The sequence below is a fragment of the Cryptomeria japonica genome, chromosome 8, assembly GCF_030272615.1.
Source record: "Cryptomeria japonica chromosome 8, Sugi_1.0, whole genome shotgun sequence".
NCBI classification, from domain to species: domain Eukaryota; kingdom Viridiplantae; phylum Streptophyta; class Pinopsida; order Cupressales; family Cupressaceae; genus Cryptomeria; species Cryptomeria japonica.
The window spans coordinates 403,155,632-403,183,427 of NC_081412.1; the positions used below are offsets into that span (position 1 = coordinate 403,155,632).

General features: G+C 36.8%; 1 protein-coding gene across 4 annotated transcripts in view; it reads left to right on the top strand.

Annotated features, from left to right (window-relative positions):
• LOC131079459 (uncharacterized) overlaps positions 1-27,796 on the top strand; it is a 314,514-nt gene that overhangs the window by 231,217 nt on the left and 55,501 nt on the right. For all 4 annotated transcript variants that reach the window (XM_058017422.2, XM_058017420.2, XM_058017419.2 and 1 more), the window contains 2 exons: positions 6,642-6,719; positions 6,970-7,142. In XM_058017422.2, the coding sequence (XP_057873405.1) occupies positions 6,642-6,719; positions 6,970-7,142 (251 nt within the window). The remainder of the gene's footprint in view (positions 1-6,641; positions 6,720-6,969; positions 7,143-27,796) is intronic.

The following is a 27,796-nucleotide window of genomic DNA, read 5'->3' on the forward strand; positions in this document are numbered from 1 at the left end:
CTCGTTTGCTATAAGGAGGACTTAAATATTTCTTTTAATTGTTGTTGAAGTTAAATTTCCAAGTCGTACCCTATTTGTCAAAAAATTTAAAAAATGTAAAGGGTCTTGGATTTCTCGATTTTAATACTAGCGATAAAGGAAATCATAGGTTAAATTAATGAGTAGCATGAAATCTATTGCCATTGGCATAAAAGAAAAGGGCGTGAAATTTAAATGTTTGCTAGGCAAATTACCCATATTTGTGTTTAGATAGCCATGGACTTTAAGAAGATTTAAATATTAAGACAAACTCCTTTTCAATAGACAGCTCATTAATTTGTCTGCAGTCATTGCTTGGTGTCTCATTTTGATTGCTACTATCTCTTTTCACTCAGTGCTAGAAGACACAGCACAAAAATCAAAATATTACTTCAAAGAAATCGCGTCCGAGTTCTTTCTTTTTGGGCGAGTTACATTATAGAGTGCTCAGCTTACAGGGATATTCAGAGCAATTACATTGAGAAACTAATGTGAACACCTTGGCTAACTTGTTTGAGGAAGAAAGGATGACAAAAGTTGCTGACTTCTTGATCAAGATACATAGTAGAAGATCCAAGATTCAGAAAGAAAAAGAAATTAGGTAGACAGGGATTGCTGTTCTTTTCTTCGTGGTCCGTTTGTGCTTATCCGATTTGCTGGTTATCCATGGGTCCCATAGGCTGTTTGGCCTCGTGGACGTCATTAAAAGCATTCATTCATTATATTCTTAAGAGATTTGTCCCATTTGCAGCTTAACCACTTAGATAAAGACAAACATAAAAAAAAAAAAAATAGGTTTCAAATCGAAAAAGACAAAAAGAAGACAGAGCTGCTAAATGACAAAATTGCAGAATAAAGACAAATCTAATGTAGATTAGCTAGAAGACAAAATGATCTATCTTAATGGAATTGGATGTTTTTAGAGTACATGCTGGGCACTGATGATGATTATTAAGTGCGTATGTAGACAAAGAATCAGATAAGACATATATTCAGAAAAAGACAAAATACAGAAAAGGACAGAGTTTCTTATGTACGTGGTCCTCTATGATAGTGGTGTATCACCAATTGGGTGAAGTTTCTCACTGTCAATGGAACTCTTCTTAGAGGTCTTTTCCCTTCATTTTCTGTAGTTGTTTATCATCTGGAGTTTCCATTTTGTATGTAGTTCTTATTCTTAAAAGGGGAGTAAGGTGAAGTCTTGAGGAAGGAGCCTTACAAGGCTGTTTGCAAACTGTATCAGATTGTAGGAGATCAAACAAGTAGAATTTGCAGACCTGTTTATGATTAAATAACATGCTCGAGACTCTTTCCTTTTAAGGACAGCTCATGAGGATCCAAGCAATGAAGATTGAGCATTATCATGGTGATTGCAGCTGCCGACCTGCATTTCTAAGTGCAATAAAGATATTTTCAGACTTATATTTATTAAGTTTATCGGCTGATTTGTGATTTTGAGTGCTGCATGTTATTCTACAGCCAAGTCTTTGCAAAGAGAAGGTCAGGACTGAGACTTATTTCTCTTTGCAGCACTTTTTTCCTTCATAAGTATCGGGTCATGTTAATGTTTGTAGCTTCAGTTGAATGATCATTTAGAATACATATAATATATGTTGACTAATAATAATATATTATTATGTTATATTATTATATTATTATTAATCATATAAAATTTAATATTCAATATTAATCTATTATATTATTCTAAATTAATAATTGATTGATGAAACATTATAATATTGATTAAATTATTATAATTAAAGGAGAGACATGTCCGTTCAAGGACATGCCTCTCCAAAGGAATATATATAGTATAATGTTATTCAATTTGAGAACACATAGAATTCCAGGAATGCAAGTATCAGATTGAATCAGATATATACATTAAAATACATCCAATAAAACCTGGGAAAATCAACATGGTATCAGAGCTCAGGCCTATGAAGTTTAATTTGGAGGTTGGAGAGGGTTGGAGAATTCTTTTTTTTTTATAATTTTCAGTCTGAAATATGCCATTGTACGGCCCTTGGTTGGCCTCAAAATGAGGACTATAATATATGGATGGAAAGATTTGTGTTTCTAGTTTTCAAATATGTTTATCTCATCAAATTTGATTCAGTTTTGTGCAAGATATGACGACTTTGATGCAGGTCACTTGAAACCCTACCTAGGGTTAGCAGTTTTGGGAAAAATGTCATAACTTTTGTTTTAACCGTTGGTTCTGGCTATAACTTGGAGGAAATGTTTATAATTAGATTTTCTAACATCTCACCGAAGAGATTGGATAAATTTGGTAAATTGCAAAAGTTATTAACGATTGTGTGTGGTAGATCATAATGAAAGTGTTGATCAAAATTATGAAAATGTTCTACATCATTCAAAGGGAATTATGATGAGAGATGATTCATGCATGATATTTCTTATATGGGCTCACCTTATGAAAGGAAATGCTTTAAACTTAAGATAAGTATTCCATGTTTTATTAAGGCACATGAATTATTGAGTTTGTAATTTATGCTATAATATTGGCTAGTAAAATCTTGTATGCTTCTATCATTGGTATTTCTGTTCGAGATAATTTAGTTTATGAGCAATTTGTAATCTCTCTCTGACATACCTTCAGGACGAAAGCACAATAAAATTGAATTAAAGGGAGAAATAAATTGATGCTTATAAACGAATTGATGATTGAGACCAGATGCAGAGGGAGTCTGACATTTCGAAAGAGGACAAGAGGTTGATACAAGAACTTGAGCTTCAGAGGGAGCAGATGGTTCAGTCAACTTGTGACAATTTCGATCATAGTTATTGAGAGGGATTTTCACTATTAAAGGTGAAAAACTTATGAGGTAAAACTTGATTCAATTTATTATTATACTAATGAAATCATTTAATGCCTTATGGGCCCTGTGTAAATCATAAGGAAGTGAAGACTTCCAAATGATTTTCACTTGTATTTTTGAGGTTATTGGAAGGTGACGATCTTACAATAACTTGAGCTTGTGGATAGAATCACCGACAGAGGCAATCCACATGAGAGCTCGTGGATAGAATCACCGACTGAGGCAATCCACGTAAGAGCTTGTGGATAGAATCGCCGACTGAGGCAATCCACATAAGAGCTTGTGGATAGAATCGCCGATTGAGGCAATCCACGTGAGAGCTCATGGATAGAATCGCCGACTGAGGCAATCCACATAAGAGCTTGTGGATAGAATCGCTAACTGAGGCAATCCAAGTGAGAGCTCATGGATAGAATCGCCGACTGAGGCAATCCCCATAAGAGCTTGTGGATAGAATCGCCGACTGAGGCAATCCACGTGAGAGCTCATGGATAGAATCGCCGACTGAGGCAATCCACATAAGAGCGTGTGGATAGAATCGCCGACTAAGGCAATCCACGTGAGAGCTCATGGATAGAATCGTCGACTGAGGCAATCCACGTAAGATCTTGTGAATAGAATCGTTGATTGAGGCAATCCACGTGAGAGCTGATGGATAGAATCGCCGATTGAGGCAATCCACACAAGAACTTATGGATAGAATCGCCGACAGAGGCAATCCATGCAAGAGCTTGTGAATAGAATCACCGACGGAGGCAAATTCACACCTTAAGAATATGGTCCCTTGTGATGAGCATCATATGGTTGATGCAAATACGCCCAATATCATGAGATGATATTTTTGAGTTATGGTGAATATCATGTGCCTTGATATTCTTGTTTATACCATACTTCCTAATATCATAGTGAGATAATATTTTCTCTATTCCATAATTAATCTAGACTTAATGCATTTGCATTGATTTTATCTTCCCTAGCTAAGAGGGAGTGTTAATTATGTTTTGTGTAGCTATGGTGAGGGCCATAAGTGTTGACATGGGAGATCACTACACATCTGTCTGATCATCCTCCCTAGCTAAGAGGGAGTGTTAATGTTTGTAGCTTTAGTCGAATGATCATTTAGAATACATATAATATATGTTGACTAATAATAATATATTATTATGTTATATTATTATATTATTATTAATCATATAAAATTTAATATTCAATATTAATCTATTATATTATTCTAAATTAATAATTGATTGATGAAACATTATAATATTGATTAAATTATTATAATTAAAGGAGAGACATGTCCGTTCAAGGACATGCCTCTCCAAAGGAATATATATAGTATAATGTTATTCAATTTGAGAACACATAGAATTCCAAGAATGCAAGTATCAGATTGAATCAGATATATACATTAAAATACATCCAATAAAACCTGGGAAAATCAACAGGTCATGTTTGAACCAAGTAGATGCAAATCAGATTAATCCTGGATTTCTGATTCTTATTTATCAGTGTTTGTTACTAGGAACATTAATGAAACTTTGTCCTTTAAGTGCTCGCTAGTGTTATTTATTGCTCAATCCTTTAATGCATAGCTGGGAAGAGATCCTTTAAAGTATAAATCAAGTATTGTCTTGCACGCATACTGTTTGACAAAATGATAGCATGGTAAAGACCCAAGAGCTTGTGAGTATTGGAAAACACAAAAAAAAATTGTTTCAAAACAGGGGTGTGATATTGTTGATAATATATATAGCGTCGGTAGTAATCCTACGGGCCGACTAACTCAGACCAAATATGTGAATGGCCTATCAGCCTTACATATTTTGTAAACCGATTATTTACTGTCACCATGCTTTATACACTATTCGTTTAATTCTTATATGCATGATTAATAAACAAACTAATATTATTTAAATCAGTATGTGTATAACCGATTGGGCCTTGATTAAATATTTGTTAAGTTTTGAAAGGGCTGACTTATGAAGAGACATAATGTTTAAGGGCCGACTCTTGGTGAAAGGGTGCCAAGCATATATATATTTGATAGGAACAATCTTATTGAGGAGGATGATTATCAAATAAGAAAGGCAGATTGATATTATAAGATCAGATCGACTTGATAATAATTATAAAGGCAGATCGCTGTGTATAGCAGATTGAACATACTGAAGGCAGTTTGAATTATACAAGACATACAAGCAGATCGATGAGAAGAGCAAGCAGATCTGCCTTCACCTTCAGCCTGTACATTATCATCTACAGTTTGTGTTTGGTCTACTGCTGATCGTCTTACATAGCAGATTGACTTCATTCTTCAGCCACAGTGAATTCATTAGAAGAGCAAACTTATTACGTACAGATCGTATTCTTTGTATGGCAAATTAACTTGTTCATATAGCTTCAAGAAGTGAAGCAATACTATAAAGTCATATCCAGATTTGATATATATATATCAGAGATATAAGTTCCGTGCTTGGGGGAGACGATAACAGTATATCGTTTATGGTTGGGAGAGCAACAATGATGAGAATCATTGCCCGTGGTTAATCGAGCACACCCTATGATCACTGTGCATGGTCATCTTCTTGTGATCCTAGTATTGTAATAAAATTTAACAGATATTACAACTGTATTCTTCTGTAGATTTGTTCTCATTGCTCCTTTGAATACAAGAATGGCCAAATACTTGTTTGGCAGCTCTCTGATGTTGAATCCCAACATCCTTGCAATCCTTCTTTGCATGTAAGAAAAAGATTGTTGATTTCTCCATATTGATGAGCGGATCCGAGATGTTGCATTATTGGTTTATTTTTTCTGCTTCAGCTAGGTTTGATTCCCCATATAAGACTGCGTCGCCTGCAAATTGTTGGTGCGTTAATCACTCCATGATCAAGGCAATTAGTCTGCATGATCATTGTGCATGGAAACTTCAGAACAACTGGGAAATTAACAAACATAAAGAAAAAGTGCCGAACAACTTGCTGAATTGTGACTCCCAAAGCATAGGATCACTGGCTTTGTTGAAGGATGCTCCTGATCACATATCTAACACACGTAAGTTTATTAATTAAATATCATTAGCTTCTTTGGTAAACATTAAATTACAAATGTAAATATATAGAAACCGGGATAGATTGTTAAAGGAGTAATACAAATATATTTTAAGGCAGATCAGTAAGTTGAATATCAATGTTTTTCTGTTTTCTCATTGACATCACTAGTTTACATGTAAATGCCAATGCAGAGAACTTTCAAGGAAACAGCTAGTAAAGTGTCAGTAGTTTATACCAAGAACAATATCAGATATTTCGTGAAGACTCAGAAGGAGGTCCCTGAGAAAATTTCTGAGTTCAATGATTTGATGCATTGTATTGCTAACATTTTGAGGTTTGATAATAGAATATCATCACTGTCTTTTGGTTAAACATAAAATCAGTAATTTTAATACGTGGAATATTTACTTGGTCGCCATGCATGTTAAGTATATGAATCAAAAGTAACTTTCAGAAATTAAATTGAAAAAGAAATCATCTTCCATATTCTAGCTGGCAATTGAATAGTTATTCTTCATATTCCATAATCTGTTTAGTGTTCTGGGAACCTTTCATTTTTGCTAGATGCATAATTTATGTGAATTGGATAGAAATTTTTCTTTCTTTGAAACTCAGTTATGGATTGCAGCTTGATATTGTGTCATAGATATGCATTTATCTGTTTTGTCAATATTATAGAAAGTTTCATAAATAACAGAGGTGGAATTTCATGTTCTTTTTGTAGTGATCCCTTCCGGCCTTTATGGGATCTTCATTTGTCAAGAGGAATCATCACAAGTCTTGATTGGTTGCATGAGCCAAGGTAGTTTCTTATTTTATGGTTTGAATTTTTTTTACACTTATGCATTCTTTTCAGTTATTAAACAAGATGCCAATGTTGCTTTTTTGAAATAAATTGCACACCAAATATGTTAACTGAACTATCTTTAGTGGCTATGGAAATTTTGTGGCAGTGGTTGATTTTGGAAATCATATATGAGTATTTTTCTTACTATGTATGGTTATGATTCTACTGAAATTTGTCTTAAGTCAGTGTTAATTGTGGCATATAGATGTATTATTTTGTCAATGGATGATGGCACACTACGCATTCTCAGTTTATGTAAAGCTGCACTAGATACGCCAGTGACAGGAAGACCATTTTGTGGAACTCAATTTCAAGGATTACAAAGTTATTATTGCTCATCATTTACAATTTGGAGTGTCCAAGCTTCTAGACGGACAGGTAACTTTCATTTTTGCTTGCCATTTGCAATTTGGAGCGTCATAATCTGTGCTACACTAAAGATTGATATATCATATCCTACTTTCTGAACACAAATGATAAAGTATAGCAACTATAGTAGCAGGATACAAATCGGTAGCTATTTACAATGAAGGCAATAAAAATGACCTGCCATGTAAAGTTTCCCTGTATATATATATCTCTTTGTATTTCTCTTTTCTTGTGTTGGTAGTAAAAAGAAAAGAGAAATACTAAGATGTTTTCAGGTGCAACTCTGCATCTGCTCAAAATATGCTACTCGAATAGTGTAATGGAATCAACTGAGAGATAATAAATCTAATAAATAGATCTCTTCAATTATTGATGAATAGGCACATATAAGGGGAACACAGCTTCAAATAAACCTTATTATTCTGTACATTTTATTACTTTCTTGTATGACAAATGATACATGGTACCAAGAAAACAGCTTAATAAAAGAAAATTAAGAGGTAGTTCAAAGTTATTGAAGTGCATAGAACACATTTTTCATATTGAAGCCAATTTTACAAATAAGTATGGGTAAAAAATAACTATTAAAAAGAGATTGTTTGAACTTTGGATTAATTTCCTATTGCAAATGATCATGGAATTATCATTAATATAAATGGATGAAGAGAAATGTGAAAGGCGGAGTTGTTGATCATTGAGTCACTTGAGAGAATAGGAAAGGACAAGTTGATTCCAACATAAGTACTAAGTGTGAAACCTCTCAAAACTATTATTGGCTGGTTAGGATGTTGAGTTGAGCCCTTCTTCCTCACCCCTTTCCCACTCTTCTCTTGAACCACTTCCCACTCGTCTCTTGAACCACTAAGATGTCCTTCCTATTTTGAATTGTTGGTGGTTGGTTGTGCTTGACCACCCTGCTTTGTAATGGGTTGGATGGAGGAAAGACAAAGCTTAAATTGTTGGAGTGAGCTATTGTTTGACAAAGAAACTATTTACATCAATTTTTGGTATGGTTGAAGCACTTCCGAATTTGGGAGAGGTACTATCAATTGGAGAAACAACTTCATGATGTAATTTAATGGTTGAATTCTGAGTGAAAGAAGTTTAAACCATTATGGGAGAAAAATTGATACAATTTTACATCCGCAATAAAAGTCACCTTCTATAGATAGGCATTTAGGGATGTGTGTGTGTGCGCACGTTAAGTCACAAGGTTTGAATTCGAGTTCGAGTTCGGCAACGATAAAATTCGGATGAAGCTCGATGAGGATAAAAAATTCAACATTAAATTTGCCTTACATAAATTTGTTTTTTAAAAATACAAGTAATATAATTATATATCCACAAAAATAACAAAATAGTTTAACATGACTAAATAAAAAATACTCAAATTTTATTTCAAAAATAAAAAATTTTATTACCAAAAAAATAAATAAAACAATTACTAAATTTTATTTTTAAAAACATTAATAGAAAAATATAATTGTTTTATTTTTTTAATTCTAAAAAAAGAAACTATAAAACAAAATTTTATTATACTTAAAAAACATGTTTATATAAATAAAATAATAAAATATTAAATCATTGTTTGAAATTTTATTAAATATAAAAAACTAAATGGAAAACCTAAAAATAGTCCTAAAGTTTGAAATAGTCTTTTTGAATTGGTTTCTTATCCTTGTCTTTCTTGAAATGAGAGTCCTTAGACTGAAATTTACTCTTAAAGGATGATGGTGCCAAATCTCTAGCCTTCTTAATGGCCTCGTGCAATGTCAAAGGATCATGTCCCTTTACCCAACCACCCGATGGATCTGAAAGGCCATCCACAAACAAAACAACCAACCTCCTCTCTGAAACGTCAGTCACCAATACCGCTAGCCTCTGAAATTCAGCGACACATGTATCTACTAATCACCACTCTCTAAGCTGAGGCAACTCCTTAAAATGCAATTCAAGGTCTTTGGTATCAAATCTCTCAATAAGTTTCTCAGTGAACTCTGCATAGGTATTGATCTGAGCATGTCCCAAGGTCACCATCCCGTGGTGCCACCACTCTTGTTCACTACCATCCAAATGTAAAGCTGCAAATTTAATGGCATCATCTTCTAACATTGGGTTAAGATTAAAATATGTATCAAGTTTTTGAACCCAAGCCCTAGCTGTAGTCTTCCCTGTACCATCAAAGAATGGTATTGAGAGCTGTCCTATTTTCTTCTTGAGATCATAATGCTGCTGCCTGTTCCCCCTGAATGGTAAGTGTCTCATTCTAACATCCATGTAATCTCTAAATGACATTTCAGCTTGAAAATCCAACCCAGAGTTCCTCCAATCATTCAAGATTTGATCCTGTACCTCTTGTTGGGTGGGGTCATTGATTTGATCATTCTGTCTCGGTGGAAACTGAGGCATAAGGGGTCTAGTGCATGCTGATCCTGCTCTATCCTGCTGCCTTGCACCTGCATTATTTACCGAGTCATGATCATTTCCATTGTTTCTATCATTGCCATTGCTCCCATTATTTCCTTGCCCACCCAGATTAATATTACCTTGATTCTGGTTGTTCCCAGTGTTCATAAATGTTAAGTGCTGATTCATAAGGGCTGCCATCAGCTGTAGTGACATTTGTAATTCTCATTGTCCTCTAGCCAAATTGTTAAGCATATCTCAGGTACTTGGTTTTGCTCTCTCATCCCCCATATTTCCAGCTATAAGTGGATCACCAGTGTGTTCAACTTCAGGTAAATCATTGGGGTAAATGATAGTGGGAATTGGACCACCCTCTTGTGAAGATGAACCTCAGTTGATACCCAAAATACCTAACACAATTTGTCCTTCCGGAATTAATGGTGGTTGCCACTCCTTCCTTAGTTCATGCTGATAATATCTTCTCTCTCTATCACTCATTAACCCTCAAAGGTTAGCAGGTCTTTGTTGATGTGTATTTTGTACACGACCAAACACAGAATAAAATACCTAAAAGGTACCTTATCCTCCCTTGAACAAAGTTCCCGACTGCTGAAGATCTCGCCGAAGGATCAGTCGAGGCAACTCCAAGGTTCTGCTTTGTAGGATCTCTACTCGTGGATAAGCTCTTCGCGGTATGATGTGATTTTGCTGGAATCACAAGGGGACTTACACTGAATGACCTAAACGTCTGATTTGCTGGAATCACAAGTCCTATTAACTAACTGGAAGACAAACTAATGACAAAAGATGCAGGGTTCAGGACGTCTACTCTACTACCTAGAATGCGAGAAAATGAATGAATGACTAGGTGGAGTCCTACTGGGCTGGGTCTCACCATCAGGTTGAACAATTCAACTCCAACTCAGTGCGATCTTCTAAGGGATGCTTCCAATATGTTCAAATCGTACACCATCTGACAATGATCACCATTCAAGATAATGCATGAACAATAGATGTGTAACGACTTAAGATTAAGCTCATTTTATGCCAGTTGACCACACAGGGCGCACTTACCATCAGTAAGAGGCTAGTGGTATGGACTAGACAGATTCCACACAGGTGCATTCAACAATTTTCTTCACTCAATTTAATCATCTATCATCAAAAATGAAGATTCAACAAGAGACCATGCACATTGCAAAGAAACAACATATTCCACCATAACTTCAATGAAAAGAAGTCTTTACAATTAAAGCAACAATGTCTTGCCTTCTCTTCTTAATCTACTCTAATTGCTATTCTACTATTCTGGCCTCTATTACTAACTATTAACTATTAGCTATTATTGACTCACTATCAGCCTTTACAAATGAGGAGCCAGGGCTTATATAGTGCCCATAATACAATTCAATGGCTTAGATCAATTTGAGATCAATGGCTAAGATTTTACAATGAAAACCCTAATTAGGGTTTGTTACAACAAATTCAATTCTGGCCAATGAAATAATTGCATTATTTGGACACATGTCTTCTCTGGAATATTCGACCAATGGAGAACCGGGGTAGGTACATCGAAGTTTGTGCCATTTTTGAGGAGTCAAGTACATTGAATTTGGACACGCTGAGGTGGACCAATCCGATTGGAGGAGTGATGACTGGGATGCCACCTTGTCTGACACTTGCAACTTGGTAGATATTCAATTTGATGATGCTGAGAAGCTAACTTTAGTTAACTCTTCTGAAACTGTCTGCTTCTCCAACGGACCTTTGCTCTGACCTCCTTTGTCTTTGATGTGTAGGATGGATAGTGTACTTTTCCTTGGAATGCTGGACTGGAGGATGTCGTCCCTGATGATGCTAGACTAAAGAAGGTCGTCCTTGTTGATGCTGGATTGGAGAAGGTCGTCCTTGTCTTGGCCTGATCTTCTTTCATCTGCAAAAACAAATCAAAAGATGATTAAGGACATAATAAATTCATTTCAACATAGTATTTCACACCTTAAATCATCAACAAAAGATATTAAAATGAAGTTAGTTCAAGACTCTCTCCAGGGACAGGCCCTATAAGAATTTTGCCCTGGACCCTCTAGAAGGGTCAGGAGCGAAATTAGCATTCCTGGCCAACTTGGACCTCTTTTCAACGTAACCTCACAACCAGCTCCTCGCCTGGCCCAAACAAGGTGAAAAATAGTAGTTTCAAAAGATTTCGCCCTGGACTCTCTGGAAGGGTCAGGAGTGAATTTTGCATTTTTGGACAAATTCCATCATGCCTCTACTCCAAAATGTCTTCCAAGGCAAGCATACGGTATCCTTCTCCTCACCAAAGGCTAGGAATCTACAACCTGACCTTCCTCATGGGCAAACTAGGTGATTTTGGAAATTTCGCTCTGGACCCTCTGGAAGGGTCAGGGGTGAAATTCCTTCTTTAGGCTTCATTTTACAATTCCTTCACTTCACTTCAATTCATCTGGATTCCCCCACATTAAATCCACTTCCCAACTTGGCAACATTGGTTTGATCTTCACAAGGCCCAAAAAGGAGAATTCACTCAAAAACTTAGCCAGGAATAGGACCTATCTAGGATTTCGCTCAAAATCTACATTTTTGGTGGCCAAAATCCATTCAAAGGCAATCTTAAGGGCTTATCTTACCTAGGTCTAAGCTTGGCCTTGCACAAATTTTAGAGAAAATGATGGGTTTTAGGATTTTCGCTCTGGACCCTTTGGAAGGGTCAGGAGCGAAAATCTTGTTTTAGGCTCATTCCTCCATCATTTCAACTTGAATTCACCTCCAAGACTAAGGACACATTGCCTCACACCTAACTAGGCCATAAAAATCAAAATTTTGACTTGTCTTGCAAAGAAAGTAGGTGATCCTAAGATTTTCGCTCTGGACCCTTTGGAAGGGTGAGGAGCGAAATCCTTGGTTTGGGCTAATTTCCATCATTTTTCAACACCAATTAACTTCAAAAGGCAAGAACATGTCTCCTCGCACCCATCCAAGCCATGAAAACCTAACGTTTGACTAGACTTGCAAGGAAAATAGGTGGTTTTAAGATTTTCGCTCTGGACCCTTTGGAAGGGTCAGGAGTGAAAATCACTTTTTGGCTCAATTCCTTCAAGTTTGATAATCATTGCTAAGTCAAAGTCATTCCTGAGGACCTCTCCCATCAAAACTCGCCCTAGTCAGCACTTGGCTTGGCACAAAATTGGGAAAAAAGGTGATTTAGAGAAAATTCGCTTTGGACCCTTTGGAAGGGTCAGGAGCAAATTTCTTAATTTAGGCTTATTCCTCCATCATTTCAAGTTGCATTCACCTCAAAAGGCTAGAAAACACTTCTCCTCTCATGTCCAACCCAAGTTTGACTTGATTTTGCAAGGGGAAATAGCTGGTTGAAGAATTTTCGCCCTGGACCCTTTGGAAGGGTCAGGAGCGATTTTCATCATTTGGCTCAATTCCTTCAAACTTGATAATTATTGACCATTCAAGGACATGCCTAAAGACACCTCTAATCTTGACCCACACTAGACTTGGCATAAATTTGAGGGAAAAGATAGGTTTTGCACAATTTCGCTCTGGACCCTTTAGAAGGGTCAGGAGCGATTTTCCTTTTCTAGTCCAAAATCATCATTCTTTCAATCCCAATCTTCTTTGCAAAGTGAAATTTCATCTCTTTTCGCCTTAGGAACAACGTTTTGAGCTCAAGCAAGGTTAAAAATATATGCTTGTAAGGAATTTCGCTCTGGACCCTTTGGAAGGGTCTGGAGCGAAATTTCCTTCCTTGGCCAAAACACTCATTCCTTAACTCCTTCAAACGTCCTTAAGGGTTTCAATATGCCCATTCTCTCTTTCAACATGCCTTAGACATCAAAACTTGGCCAAATAAGGAAAGAAATGAGGTCTAGGAGGATTTTCGCTCTGGACCCTTTGGAAGGGTCAGGAGCGAAAATCTCATTCTTGACTTGATCCTTCATCTTTTCAACTCCAATCCACTCTAGAAGACAACTAGACATCATTCTTCACCCAAGGGATAAGGTCTTAAGCCAAAACAAGGTCAAAAGATTAGGCTTGCAAGGAATTTCGCTCTGGAGCCTTTGGAAGGGTCAGGAGCAAAATTCACCTTCTTGGCTAGAATTCTTCATTTTTTCAAAGCTTCCAAACATTTCCAACGTCCAAACATGTCTACTCTTCCCTTCAAAATGCCTTGCAAATCAAAATTTGGTCAAATAAGGCTAGAAATGAGTCTTAGGTTGATTTTCGCTCTGGACCCTTTGGAAGGGTCAGGAGCGAAAATCTTGATTTAGGCTTTAATTACTCATTTTTCAAACTTCAAACCACTTCAAGAAGCAAACTTAGATCATTTTCCACCTGAGGAAGAAGGTTTCAAGGTCAAACAAGGTAGCAAATGAAGTTTATGATGAATTTTGCTCTAGACCCTTTGGAAGGGTCAGGAGCGAAATTCCTAATCTTGGCCAAAATCCTTCACATTTCTACGTTCTATCACCTCAAAAGGCAGAGACATGTTATTTCCTTTCCAAATTCGCCCATGGAACAAGGTTGGTATCCAAAACAAGGGAGCAAATGAGGCTTATGAAGAATTTCGCTCTGGACCCTTTGGAAGGGTCAGGAGCGAAATTCCTATTTTTGGACAAGATCCTCACTTTTCAAAACACTTCTCAAGGCAAGAACACATCAAGACTCACACACAATGCCTAATAAACCAACGCCCATTCAAAACAAGGAAGGAAAATGAGGGTTATAAGGATTTTCGCTCTGGACCCTTTGGAAGGGTCAGGAGCGAAATTCCTCTCCCAGGCTAGAATCCATCATCCCAAGGTCTAAAATCTCTTCTCCAAGGCAAAGCTGCATCAAACCTTCTCAATTATGCCTCAAAAGTCTACAAACTTGGTCAAGCTAAGGAGAAAAATAGAGGAAATATGAATTTCGCTCTGGACCCTTTGGAAGGGTCAGGAGCGAAAATCACCTTAGGCCATGATCCTGACTTCATTTTTTCGCATTTCTTCATTCAAACAAGTGCTTTTGCCTTCATTCAAGCTTGGGAATGCTTTAGTTCTAGCTTTTGGTCAAAGTAGAATGTCTTATGGAGATTTTGACATTTTGAACTCTCCGTCAGGATCATTTTATGGAATATAACATTTAAGTATAAGAACACTTATACTTTAAGTTATATTCCATATATACTTTCAGGATGTTTGAGAGTGGTTTCGGACCTCCAGGAGTTATATTGCAAAATCTAGTTTTTGGAGGATTCTTCAGTTTTCCAGACTTAGTCAAATTTCAGGATCAGGACATTCCAGACTTAGCCAAATTTCAGGATCAAGACATTCCAGACTTAGCCAAATTTCAGGGCATTTGAAGATCAAGATGACATTTCAGACTTCATCACTCACCAAATCGACCTAGCTCAGACCTTCAAGAATGATATCCACTCACAAAGCAAGACACAATTAGCAACGAGAGCAAAACCAGGCCCTAAGGAAGACTCTCAAAGAAACCCTAATTCTGGGGCCCTGTGGACTCACCCTGGCTCAAGCAAAGCCTATAATCCAACGATCCCCTCGACAGCACTCATCCTGCAAAGGCTAACAGACAAAACCCTAAAAGACCTAGAAAACAAACCCTAGAAAGCAAAAAGCAGGGGTCCCCATTTGCAATGGGGCGATGTGTGAATACGTCACAACAGTCTTAAAGCTCTGATACCACTGTAATAGACTGCCTTGTTTTCTATAATTCCCTTATCAGACTTGTTGTTGGTATTTTGTCAAACGGTTGGCAAACTATCATTAAAGGTCTGATTTCACTCTCTTGAGTGTATCTGAGTTTTATTGATACCTGGTGCGTTTTTTAAGTTTATTATGGCCTTGCAAACTTCATTCATTTTCACAAACACTTGCACACCAACTTAGCAGATCTAACTTACCGAATATTAAACATAGTGAATAACATATTTACAATAAAAAACCTTGTGCTATGCTTATTCAGTAAGTTCATTATCATACAACTCTGCAATAGTCTCTTAATCGAACCAAATTCACAAATCAGTTATTTGCTGTTGTAAAAGACTGAGTTCTGAGTAATATTGCACTTGCACATTTGCCAAAATCATAGGTCCACGACTCCCCTCATCCAACACGACCCTTCTGCACACAAGCAGCCAACTAAACACCACGCCTGGGACTCCTTTCACCACTTCCAGCTGTTGTCAACACACCACTTGCACAAGAAAGGCGGCAAACTCAATAAGACACGACTTTGTAGTGGAAGGCGTTGACTTCACTCTTGCCAAATCTGTGCTGTGAGTGCTAGTCGTCTCATTGTTATTAGCCACGTCCTCACAGAGATTTCCATACACTAGCCGCACGCTACACACACTCAGATTTCCTATGTGGAGATTAATGGCAACTCAACACAAACTCAGTTCCTGCATCTAGCTCAGGCTGTTGATTTTTGCTATGCCATGCTTTGATTAAATCGAACTACCCTTCAAAACCACTAGTCGAACTACACCTTCAAACTCAACAACTGGAACTAAATGAATACCTGAACACTGCGATTTCTTGCCTAGCTGAACTTCACCAACAATCTAGGGTAACTTTACTAGTTTCACATTCAATGCCCATTTGTTCTTAAAAACTTCCCAGACCTAGTCTTTCACAGGCATAGGAAATGTTCCACTTGAGGGATTTCGTCCCAAAATGCCCAAGTATTTCCAGAACTGAATTCAGAACAAAGAAACGAAAATCGCCATGAATCACCTAAACTCGGTGAGTCAGAGTCCGAGTCATGCTCGCCAAGTCTCTGGGACTCGGACTCGAACTCGTCCGAGTCTGGCGAGCAAAATCGCCAGACTCACCGAGTTGGCGAGTTTGGCTCAAACTCGCCAAACTCGGCGAGTCCTGAGCCCCAAACTTGGCTACTGGCTGGGTTAATAGAATGACAAAAAAAAACATTTTAAAAAGTTTTTTTAAAATGAATGGTATCGTCTTTGTTCACTCGCTGCCCCCAAACCCCCGTCGAAAAATATGGGGGGAAACTGCGTCGATAGAAGTAGGGAAAATTTAACCTCCGAGTCTGACACTGATTGGATCGACCAGGTAGATATAGAGGCTGAGACTGTGGCCATGGCAGAGGAGGAGCGAAGAGCACGAGCACAGACAAGAGATTCAGAGGCAAATAGTGACATGGATGTTCCTGATGTTGGTGAGCATGGCATGGTGTCACGGGGAGCGGCTATGGTTGTCGAATCATCCAGGACCTACCTTAGACACCTTCCCAAGGGGCCGGGGCCGGAGGGTGCAGGCTCCTCTAAGCCATAGGCTTGTAGTTGTATTTACCTTTGGTATTTGTATGAAACATTTGATGATGATCATATGATGACATGGATTTTTTATTCCATGAGTTTTGTAATATTGTATACATTTGACTATATTTATATATTTATGTTTGTTATTTCCTTCAGCTACAATTTGCGTGTATGCTTATGTGATTGATGTATACTTGTGTATGTAAACAAATGAGCCAGGTTTGATGATGTTATTGTGTCTTTAAGGTGTATTCAATAAAGGGTGCCTGAAACAAGTTTTAAATCTTTAAAAATCTCTAAATTTCTTGAGTTTTTCACTTTCCCGAGTCCAGCCGAGTCTGACTCTGAGTCCCGAGTCCGAGTCCGATTCGGCCTTGCCGAGTCCGAGTCCCATTTCTTTGATCCCGAAACACAAGTTCCAAGAAAACACAATTTCCAAGATACCTCCATCTGCATTAAGTGCTCTTATTTATAACTCCATTTGGGCACAATTACCAATGCATCGTGAATTTGGGATAATGAAAGTTGTAATAAAATATTAATATCCCTCATGTCTCCAAAAAGAAAGGAGACTTTTAATTTTTTCCCTTTAAACATTAGTCCCAACACGAAATAAATCACTACCCTTCAAACTTCATTCATACATGTTTGAGAAGCAATGGATGGAGATGAAAATTATACATGTTTGAGCAATTTTATATGGATTCGTGTTTTAATATGGATGTTATATTAGGTAGTAAATTTATGTCTTATATTTCATGATTGGTTGTGTTAGGTCTTCTAGGTTTTCATACCCTCATTCAATTTCCCATCATGTATAATGAATCTGAGAATTTTTTCATGGTTTTGTGATGTTAGATGATGTTTAAGTCATTGTATTCATCCCCTCTTTTCGGCCTAGGTACCCAAACCTAAAAGCCAAAAATCTAAGTGTGAGGGTCACCATAGGTAGGTTAGATCTTTTAAAACATCCAATTGGGTATCTATGTTTCAAATTTGAGGAAACTTTGATCAAAATTGTAGAAGTTATGCAATTGTGGGATTTTCCTAGTGTTAGGGATGGCATTTTTCAAATTTGAGGAAAACCTAGGCAAAATTGAAGAAGTGTCCTAAATTTCGGTAGTTTTCACCCAATTCCTCCATTGTAGAATCTTGACCTCGATAAGGATAAATCCACATTACCCCTAAATTTCTACAATGGCAAGTACTCTCTAAAGTTCTGCAGTGGAAAATGACCCCAAATTTCTGTAATGGAAAATGACCCCTACATTTCCACAATGGAAAATACCTTGTAAAGTTTTGCAATTGTGCAGAAGGGCATGGATTTCCACAATTTCTTCAAGGATGCATTTTTTGGTGCCAATAAGTGCTGAAAATGTTCCAAAATTGTATTTTGAGACATGCAATGCATGATTTCATGTCATCTTGGAATTAGTGCCTACATGAGTAGATTAATAGCAAAATCACCTAGTTTCACTACAAATTTGACATGCTGTATTGATAGAGAATGATGAGCTTGCGTACCTAGTGCTATTTGTTCAATCTGAAGACAACTTCTCATGACGGCTTGAATTTGGATTCTCTTGTCTTTAAAAAGGGATTCAACACCATTTTTGAGGGTTTTGGAAAAAATTATTAGGGATCTAAGAAGACTTTGGGAAGTAACTTGATTTTTTCTATGTTTTATTATTTTGGGTACAGAGTGCAATTTTTTGTAATAACTATTGATACTCTAATATGAGCATATATGAATACATGCTCTCAATGTGTGATTTAGTATTCTTTGAGCAAAATAATCAAGTATTATTTAGTATTATTTTGAGCAAAATAATCAAGTATTTGTTGCACTTGCGTTATTTTCATTGTTAGTCTTGTTCAAGCAATATTGCAATTTCTTCAATTGAAGACAATCTACGTTACTGAGTTTGGCTCTGCACACCCGAAATCGGGCTTGGGTGTGGTCCAAGTTTACACCTAGTTCCTCTTGGATGTGTCCTTGGTGCTCGGGCTCTCTATAGGTCTAGCTTAGCCATATCCATAGTGAACTCAAGCATCAAGGACGTATTCGAGATGAATCCAGGTCAAACTCGAGCATACCCGACCTCGTGGGCACCAAAAAATGGCCCCACCACTTAAAAGTATAATGTCCCCTTCCTAGCCAGCTTCAAATTAAGGGTTAGTCTATCATCAGGTCCTCGTGGACTAACGAGATGTATAGAGGATCCATGCTGAATGGTTTTCTCTTGTTACAAATGGTTCAAGAAAGGGAAGTAACAATTATTATTTATAATATTTCAAGTTACCAAGCTAAAGCATTATTTTAGCCTAATATAAACTCTCCAAAAAGTGCACTTTAATATGAGTTTAGTGAGAAAAGGAGTTGGGCACTTTCTAGGAGAGAGAAAGAGAAGATCTTAGTGGGAGTTAAAAGATTAAATAAAACTCAATTTAAAATCATAAAGTGAGCAATTGAAAGAGAACCCTAATTAGGGTGTAAGAAAGAAGAGGCTATTAAGACAACTTGAACCATTGGTAGGGTGATGGTATGTTTGTTATTTTCACTCTTGCCTCCTTTGGGAGCTTGTTGGTTTAGGGTTTGAGCTGCTTGTGGGGATGAAAACCTCCTTTAGCAAACACACTAGCAGTTGTGGGAGATGAAATCTCATAGTAGGGGTTTCATTGGAGCTTCAAAGAATTTCAGTTTTGAAGAGTTGCTGGTTGAAATCTGAAGTGAGATGTTTGTGTGCCAAGCCACCCCCTATTTTGGCTCATTGGTAGCTAAGAAGAGGGTTTCTTATGCATCTCCATCTTGAAGACATCAAGACTTGTCTACAGCAGCAATATAGTTTAAGTTTGCAGCAGATTTAAGGGAGTTAGAATATATTTATTAAGTTTTCTGAGTCAGCTCCTTGCTTGCTAGGCCGATCCCTTATTGAGTTGTTTGGGGCCAAGGAAACTAATGAATCCACATCTTATGAATTGGAACTGCAACAATTAGTTGATATCAGTATATTACTGTAATTTCCAAGCTGTTTGGGGATCTGGAAGGGTTGGAGCTTGTTTGATAAATTTTGTTAGTGACCTGCTTGCTTGCTAAGCTGACCCCTTTGGGGAATTGTTTGGAAATGCCAAAGTCTGTGTTTATTTCACTTTACAAGTGGTCTGTGCAAGTTGAAGACTCCTTGTTCAATCTAGGACAGGTTGCAACAAGTTTTAAGAAGAGGTGGAAGAGTTTTGAAGTATTTATTGAAGGGAGTTGCTAGCTTGATAGGCGGCGCCATTTTGGTGGTTGTTCAGAAGTGGAAGTAACTCATTGGAGAGCTGACAAAGTGGGTTTCAGTTTCAACAAAACCAGAAAATCAGAATCAAGTCTTCATTACCAACTCACTGTGATTTTGAAAGAGCAAACAACAACAAAGAATCAATTTTCTGAGTGACATGCTTGGCTGCTTACCAGAGATCAGACTTGCAAATATCATTCAGTTCTTCCTCACTTCATTCTTATGAAGAACAAGCCTATTGGGTATGCTCACTGTGATTTGCTAAGATATTTTGGGTATACTTTTGTAATTCCTTCAAGGGAATTTGTCAATTACATGCTCGTAGCAAATCTGAATAATATTTTAACTTCCAAAATTGTTGTCTGTTATCAATCTTGGTTGTAAGGATTTGTTGGTTGCATCAAACCTTGCTAAACACCAAACAAACAAACCTTCTACACTCTCCGTCTAGTTCTAAAAGACCATTTCCAAAAAGAAATATAGTATTATAATAATATTAATCTAAAATTAACAAGCAGGTTGTAGTTTCAGTGTTCCCCCTAGGGTGGGACATTGCCATGGTATCATAGCATTTTCCTGCTAGCCTGTGTCTAATTAATTCAAATTTGAGTGGGGATCTTGCTTATGAGTGAAAGAGAATGAAGATACTTCACTAGGGAATCTAGGAAGTATTGGCAACACCCACAGGTCCCGGAAGGGGAGACTACATTAGGTATTCTTGGAATCCTCCCCAGTTCTCCAAGTGACAACACTGACCCACTAGAAGTTATGGCAAAAAAGGACAAGGAGCGAACTTTTAAAAAATGTATGAAATTCGCAGAAATTCGTTAGAAATTCGCTGGATAACAGGTAGAGATTTTGGCCGTCGGCAAATGACTAGTTCTCTGTTGCCGTTGAGAGGTATGGGGGCCGCGAAAGAGCTACAGGTCGACGGTGTGCCTAGTCATCAGTAGGGTTTGAAGCCGCATCAGAGACAAAGGATATAAACTTAAAATCTTGCCCGATATAATGTTGTTGTCCAATATAATGTTAACTAAAATGCACGATATAATGCTAACTAAAATGTCCGATTTGATTGACCTCCTATAATGAAAGCATTTCAGTATAATATTGTTGCCTGATATAATTTTAACCAATATTAAACGTCTAATATACATTATTAATTAATATTAGTTGTCTAATATACATTATCAATTAATAATAATAATAATAATAATGTTAACTAATATATTAACATTTATTATAAAAGTTGTCAGATTTAACATTAATATATTAAAAAATAAATATTTTTAATTATTTATATTTAAAATTTGATAAATTTAAATTAAAATATATAAATTAAATTAAACAAATTTGATATTGTTTGTTTTGACATTTTTTAGATATATTATTTATATTTTCTAAAAAATAAAATTTATATAAAGCGAATTTAATGGCGAATTTTTTTTCGAATTGTTTCCTTTTGCCGAATTTCATCTGAATTTTATTGTTGGCGAATTCAAACTCGAACTCGAACGTGGTGACTTAGGGTATTTCTAGTTGCTCTTGTTACCTTTTGATATACGATGTGCTCCCTCCACAGATGTTGCTTCCTTCTAATAGCTATCTATCATTTTACATTCTTCCTCTACAATACGAATCTTACGAAACCTTCCAGGAGCCTTGCATTCGTTTCCCTTTGACCACATTTCTTTGAAAATGTAGTGAATCCATTATGAACACAAACCATCAAGGATAGTGAAGTCTAAGACTAGCTTTTGATAGAGCAGTATTCAGAAGAAAAGAGGATTTGAATTTTTCACTACCTTTAGGGCCAACTTCTACTACTATAGTGAGTTTGGATGCTGAACAAGATACAAAATAATTCCAACCTAAGTCACCGCGTTCACCGAATTTTCGGCTTCAGGTTCGAAATTCGGCGAACTTCTAAAAAATGTATGAAATTCGCAGAAATTCGTTTAAAATTCGCTGGATAACAGGTAGAGGTTTTGGCCGTCAGCAGATGACTAGTTCTTTGTTGCCGTTGAGAGGTATGGGGGTCGTGGAAGAGCTACAGGTCGACGGAGTGCCTGGTCGCCGGTAGGGTTTGAAGCCACGTCGGAGACAAAGGATATAAACTTAAAATCTTGCCCGATATAATGTTGTTGTCCAATATAATGTTAACTAAAATGCACGATATAATGCTAACTAAAATGTCCGATTTGATTGACCTCCTATAATGAAAGCATTTTAGTATAATATTGTTGCCCGATATAATTTTAACCAATATTAAACATCTAATATGCATTATTAATTAATATTAGTTGTCTAATAAACATTATCAATTAATAATAATAATAATGTTAACTAATATATTAACATTTATTATAAAAGTTGTCAGATTTAACATTAATATATTAAAAAATAAATATTTTTAATTATTTATATTTAAAATTTGATAAATTTAAATTAAAATATATAATTTAAATTAAACAAAAAAAAATTTGTTTGTTCTAACATTTTTTAGATATATTATTTATATTTTCTAAAAAATAAAATTTATATAAAGCGAATTTAATGGCGAATTTTTTCCTCTTGCCGAATTTTATCCAAATTTTATTGTTGGCGAATTCAAACTCGAACGCGGTGACTTAGATGATGGATATGATGTCATGGTTGCTAGCAAAAATGGACCAGAATACAACACAACTTGTTAAGTTTTTAATGATCAGATTAGATAGACAGTAATTCAAACACAATTGCACAGTATATACCCTAGGAAAACCTTCCTCTTGAAAGTGAAAAACCTAGCAACAAATGTCTTGAAATATATTAGCAAGATGTCTTTACAAATGCTTCACACTTTAAAGCTTATATGACTAAGAGATTCACCCTAGATCTGAGTGAATGCAGTCCTAACTTCCAAAGAATGGAATCCAAATTCAATTTGCCTTATATGAGAAACACGACTTCTGAAGGAGGAATCAATCTGCTGAAGATGATATCAAACTGCTAAAGGATATTGATGATCGATGATCTGCTGTAGATGATTATCAACCTGCTGAAGATAGAACATGGACTGCTGTGAAGGAATCGATCTGCTTGTAATGAACTTATTTGATGCCTCATGGTCATGAGAGAGGGAGACAAACTAGATATATACCCGATCATGAGTGCTTCCAACCAACACGACTTCTCCAAGAGTCGGCTATGATATTAACCAACACGTCTCTTCATTAGAGATTGGTTACATTATAATCAACACGTCTTGTTAACCAAGGGTGGCAGGTTTATATTTTAAAACATGTTGTTTTATTTACAAATACAAAGTCAGAAATCTATAGAAATCGAACTTATTAAATGTGCAAGGCCGATAGGCCATTCACACATTTACATTTGCTATGTCGGCCTGAAGGAATCCAACCATAGCTATAACATTAACGCTCTCTCTTAGCTAGGGAGGAATCCTTCTCGATATCTGAGTCACATAGTGACATCCACCATGGCTACTCCTAGAGGGTGGGTCCATCATGGCTACTCCCATGAATGGAAATTCAAATGAACACAAGTGCTCATCATGGAATCACTCACGTGATGTCGTCATCTCATCATGACGTTCACCATGGCTACTTCCAAAGGGTGAATAAACACGAGTGCTAAGTCATGGAGTCTCTCACATGACATCACCATGGCTACTCCTAGAGGGTGGATCCACCATGGCTACTCCCAGAGGATGGAACAAGGGCTTTCACCTCAAACTTTTCTCTCGCAGAGAAGAATGCATTAACAAGGGCTTGCACCTCAAACTTCTTTCACAGAGAAGAATGCATTAACAAGGGCTTGCACCTCAAACTTCTCTCACAAAGAAGAATGCATTATAGTACATCCCAAGAAATCACTGATGTTGAGACTCCCTCTCCGCAAATGCTTCATTCTCCACAACTCCAACCATGTCTTGAAAATGCACAAACTTCACTTTGGCAAGAGGCTTGGTGAGAATGTCAGCCTTCTGTTACTCAGTACAAATGTATCTCAACTAGACAACATTCCTCTATACCATATCTCTGACGTAGTGGTATTGGATCTCAACATGTTTTGTTCTGTCATGAAACACTGGATTGACAGATAGTTTCACCTAGCTTTGGTTATCACAATGAATAACTGTAGGCTCCAAGGATTGTCCAAAAAATCCTGCAAGAAGTTTCTGAAGCCACACTGCTTAACGAGTTGCTACACATGCTGCAATGTATTCTACCTCTGCGGTGCTCAATGCCACTAAAGATTGCTTCCTGCTACACCAGGAGATCATAGCAGATCCCAAACTAAAACAACAACCAGAGGTGCTCTTCCAATCAGTAACACTCCCTGCCCAATCAGAATCAAAATAGGCTTGCAGATTTAGGTCCACACCGGAAGAATATTTCAAGTCATATCCAACTATGCCGCACAAGTATCTCAAGATATGCTTGGCTGCAACTAGATGTATTCTATCCTTGTTCGATTTGACTTCTATATGAAATATTCACCTTGTAGATGAGAGCACACAACTAAGGAATAAAATCGATCTGTTGGAGAAGAATACGAACTGTTGATTATTGAACTGCTGTAGGATAATGTATATTTGATCTGCTTGTTCTATGAATAAATCGATGCCTTGAGGGAGAGAGACAAACCATATATATACCCGATCATATGATCCTTCAACCAGCACGACTTCTACAAGAGTCGGCCATCATATTAAAAATCACGTCTCTTCATTAGATAATTTACATTGAATCAACACGTCTTGAGGTTGGCGGGTTAATACAAAGTCGGCACATTATGTAGTAATTATATTATTAATATACGCAAATCGTATTTGCTCATTTGTCATTTTAATTGTCTCTATTAAATCGCTATATGTAATTGTCTAAGGCCGATAGGCCAATTAGACAATTAAGTTATCTATGTTGGCGTTGAAGGAGTCTGACCATAGCTACCATATTATTAACACTCCTCTTAGCTAGGGAGGAATCCTTCTCGATCTTTGAGTCACATAGTGACATCCACCATGGCTACTTCCAGAGGGTGGGTCCATCATAGCTACTCCCATGAATGCAAATGCAAGTGAACATAAGTGCTCATCACGGAATCACTCAACGTGATGTCATCTCATCATGACGTTCACCATGGCTAACCCCAGAGGGTGAATAAACACAAGTGCTAAGTCATGGAGTCTCTCACATGACATCCACCATGGCTACTCACAGAGGGTGGATCCACCATGGCTACTCTTAGAGGGTGGAACAAGGGCTTTCACCTCAAACTTCTCTCACAGAGAAGAATGCAATATAGTACATCTCAAGAAATCACCAATGCTGAGACTCCCTCTTAGCAAGTGCTACATACTCTACAACTCCAAGCTTGTCTCGAAAATAGTGAGAATGTCAGCAGTCTGTTCTTCAGTACAAATGTGTTGTCCTCATTTTTGTTTCCAAAAATGAAGGACCATTACATAAAACTTTTGAGAAAAAATGAAAAAATTACACTGTGGCACGCTTCCCGAGGCAGAATTTTGACTAATCCTTGGATTGGCTTAACCCTCAGTCCATCCTCGAACTACGTTTCGAATTTCGTCGTATTTTGGATTCGTTTGCTATGTCTTTCCTTCAATTTCGGGTTTTTTATCCCTGACTGTAGGTGGAGAATTTTCCTTGAACTGCAAGTTTTAATGATTTCCATTGTTTTGGTCTTTGTAGGGAAATTTTTAGCTTATTACATGTGCACTTTATTACAAAATGAAAACTTGTAATTTGTTTTAAATTTCCCCTTTATTGTTTTGTTGTTGTTTGGCTTTTTTAAGTTAAAATAGGGATTTTTTGGTTAAGTTACAAGTAAACTTGTAATCCTTTCCAAAAACCCCTACTTTAATGGTTATTACATGTGTGCAAGTAAATTATAACTTGTTGTAGGGGTTTTATTTCCCCTTTACAAGTGATTTTAAACTTGCATCTCTCTCAAAAAATCCCGATTTTGCCTTCAAAATGAAAAAGTGACAATTTTAAACTTGCATTTTGTCTCCAAAAACCCGATTTTGCTTATAAAGTGCATTTTTGACATTTTAAACTTGCTATTTGGTCAAAAAATCCCAATTTTGCCTAACATGTTGAAAAAGCAAAATTTTAAACCTGTTTTTGTCTCCAAAAACTCGATTTTCACAAGTTCATGCAAATTCGAACTTGCTATTTGTTCCAAAAAACCCGATTTGCAAGAAAAACATTTTTGTTGAACATTTCAAAGCAAATTTTGTGGAGATTTTCTAGGAAGGAGAGGCATTTGGGATTTCATCCTATTCTCATGCATTTGTAAACACTTTTCACGCCATTTGGGGTTTGCATTTACTGTTTTTTGGTCTAAATCAGCAAACACGTGGTTCCTTGGATCCATGTTTTAGGCGATTTTTTCTTCATAAAGCAGAAAACTCCTAAGGCATTTTTGCCTCTCTTGCATAGGCGTTGAAGGTGGATGAAGATTCGACCCTTCTTTGGGCCATTTTATTTGCCTTTGCTGCCACGTTTTTCAGTTTTTGACGTTTTTCAAAAACGTGGCTAGGGTTTGGTATTGCGGTTTGTGTTTACTTAAGAGCTATTCTTCTTCATTCCAAGATTGATTGCATTTTTTGAGAAGCATTTTCAGTTTTATTCAAGGTATGTTTTCTTTTCTTTCCTTCTTTCTTTTTCTTATTTTCTTGTTTTCTTAGTTTTCCTTTCTAGTTGTAATTTTGTAAATATGTTGTTCTTCCCCAAAAAATCGGTTTTTGTGAGAGATTTTCCCCTTGATATGCAATTTTTGAATTGCATTGTTCTTCCCCATTTTTCCTCTTCACTTGTATTCGGGATTTTAAATCCCGATTACAAGTTGGCTGTAAATTTTTTTTCTTCCCTTACGGTTAAAGAATTTAACCATTTTTTGTTAAAATTCCAAGTTGAAAAGATTGGAGATACCCCCCCTTTCAAATTCGGGTTTTAAAAACCGGATTACATGTTGAAAAGTTCTTCCCATTTTCATGAAAATGACATTCCTGGATTTTCCCCTTTTTATTCATTCATGTTTCCCATATCCGTACTTCCCATTTTCATCATTTTTCGCAAGTCAAATTCTCATTTTCCATCCATTTCTCCATTTGCAAATTTACAAGTGTACTTGCATTCGGGTTTTAAAAATCCGATTGCATGTATGTTCTTTCCAACTTGTATACTTGCAAAAATTTCCCCAAGATCCGAAATTGGTCAAAGTCAAGATTTTCCCATTTCCATATATTTCCCCTCTTTCTCTCATAAAATCGTGAGGTTCAAGAATCGAAGTTTTTCCATTTGAAGAAGGAAGAATGTTATTTGCAGCTGACTATGATGTTGCCTTAACACTTTTAAGTCTTCATCACAGTATTCTAGGTTTCCAATCAATGTTAGATTTGCCGTCATTTCCAGTTCCAAAAAAGATGAAATACAAATATGACAAGTATCAGAACGAGGTTGACCCTTCCCAAGTTTCTTCCCCTTTGGATCGTATCAGAGACACAAAAATAGGGCACGTGGATATGTCAGAGTTTGTCAAGAGGGTGGAAGATCCACAAGATAACAATATGTAGCGGCTGTTGGACAACCATATCCATCATGCATCTTCCTTCCCGGTGG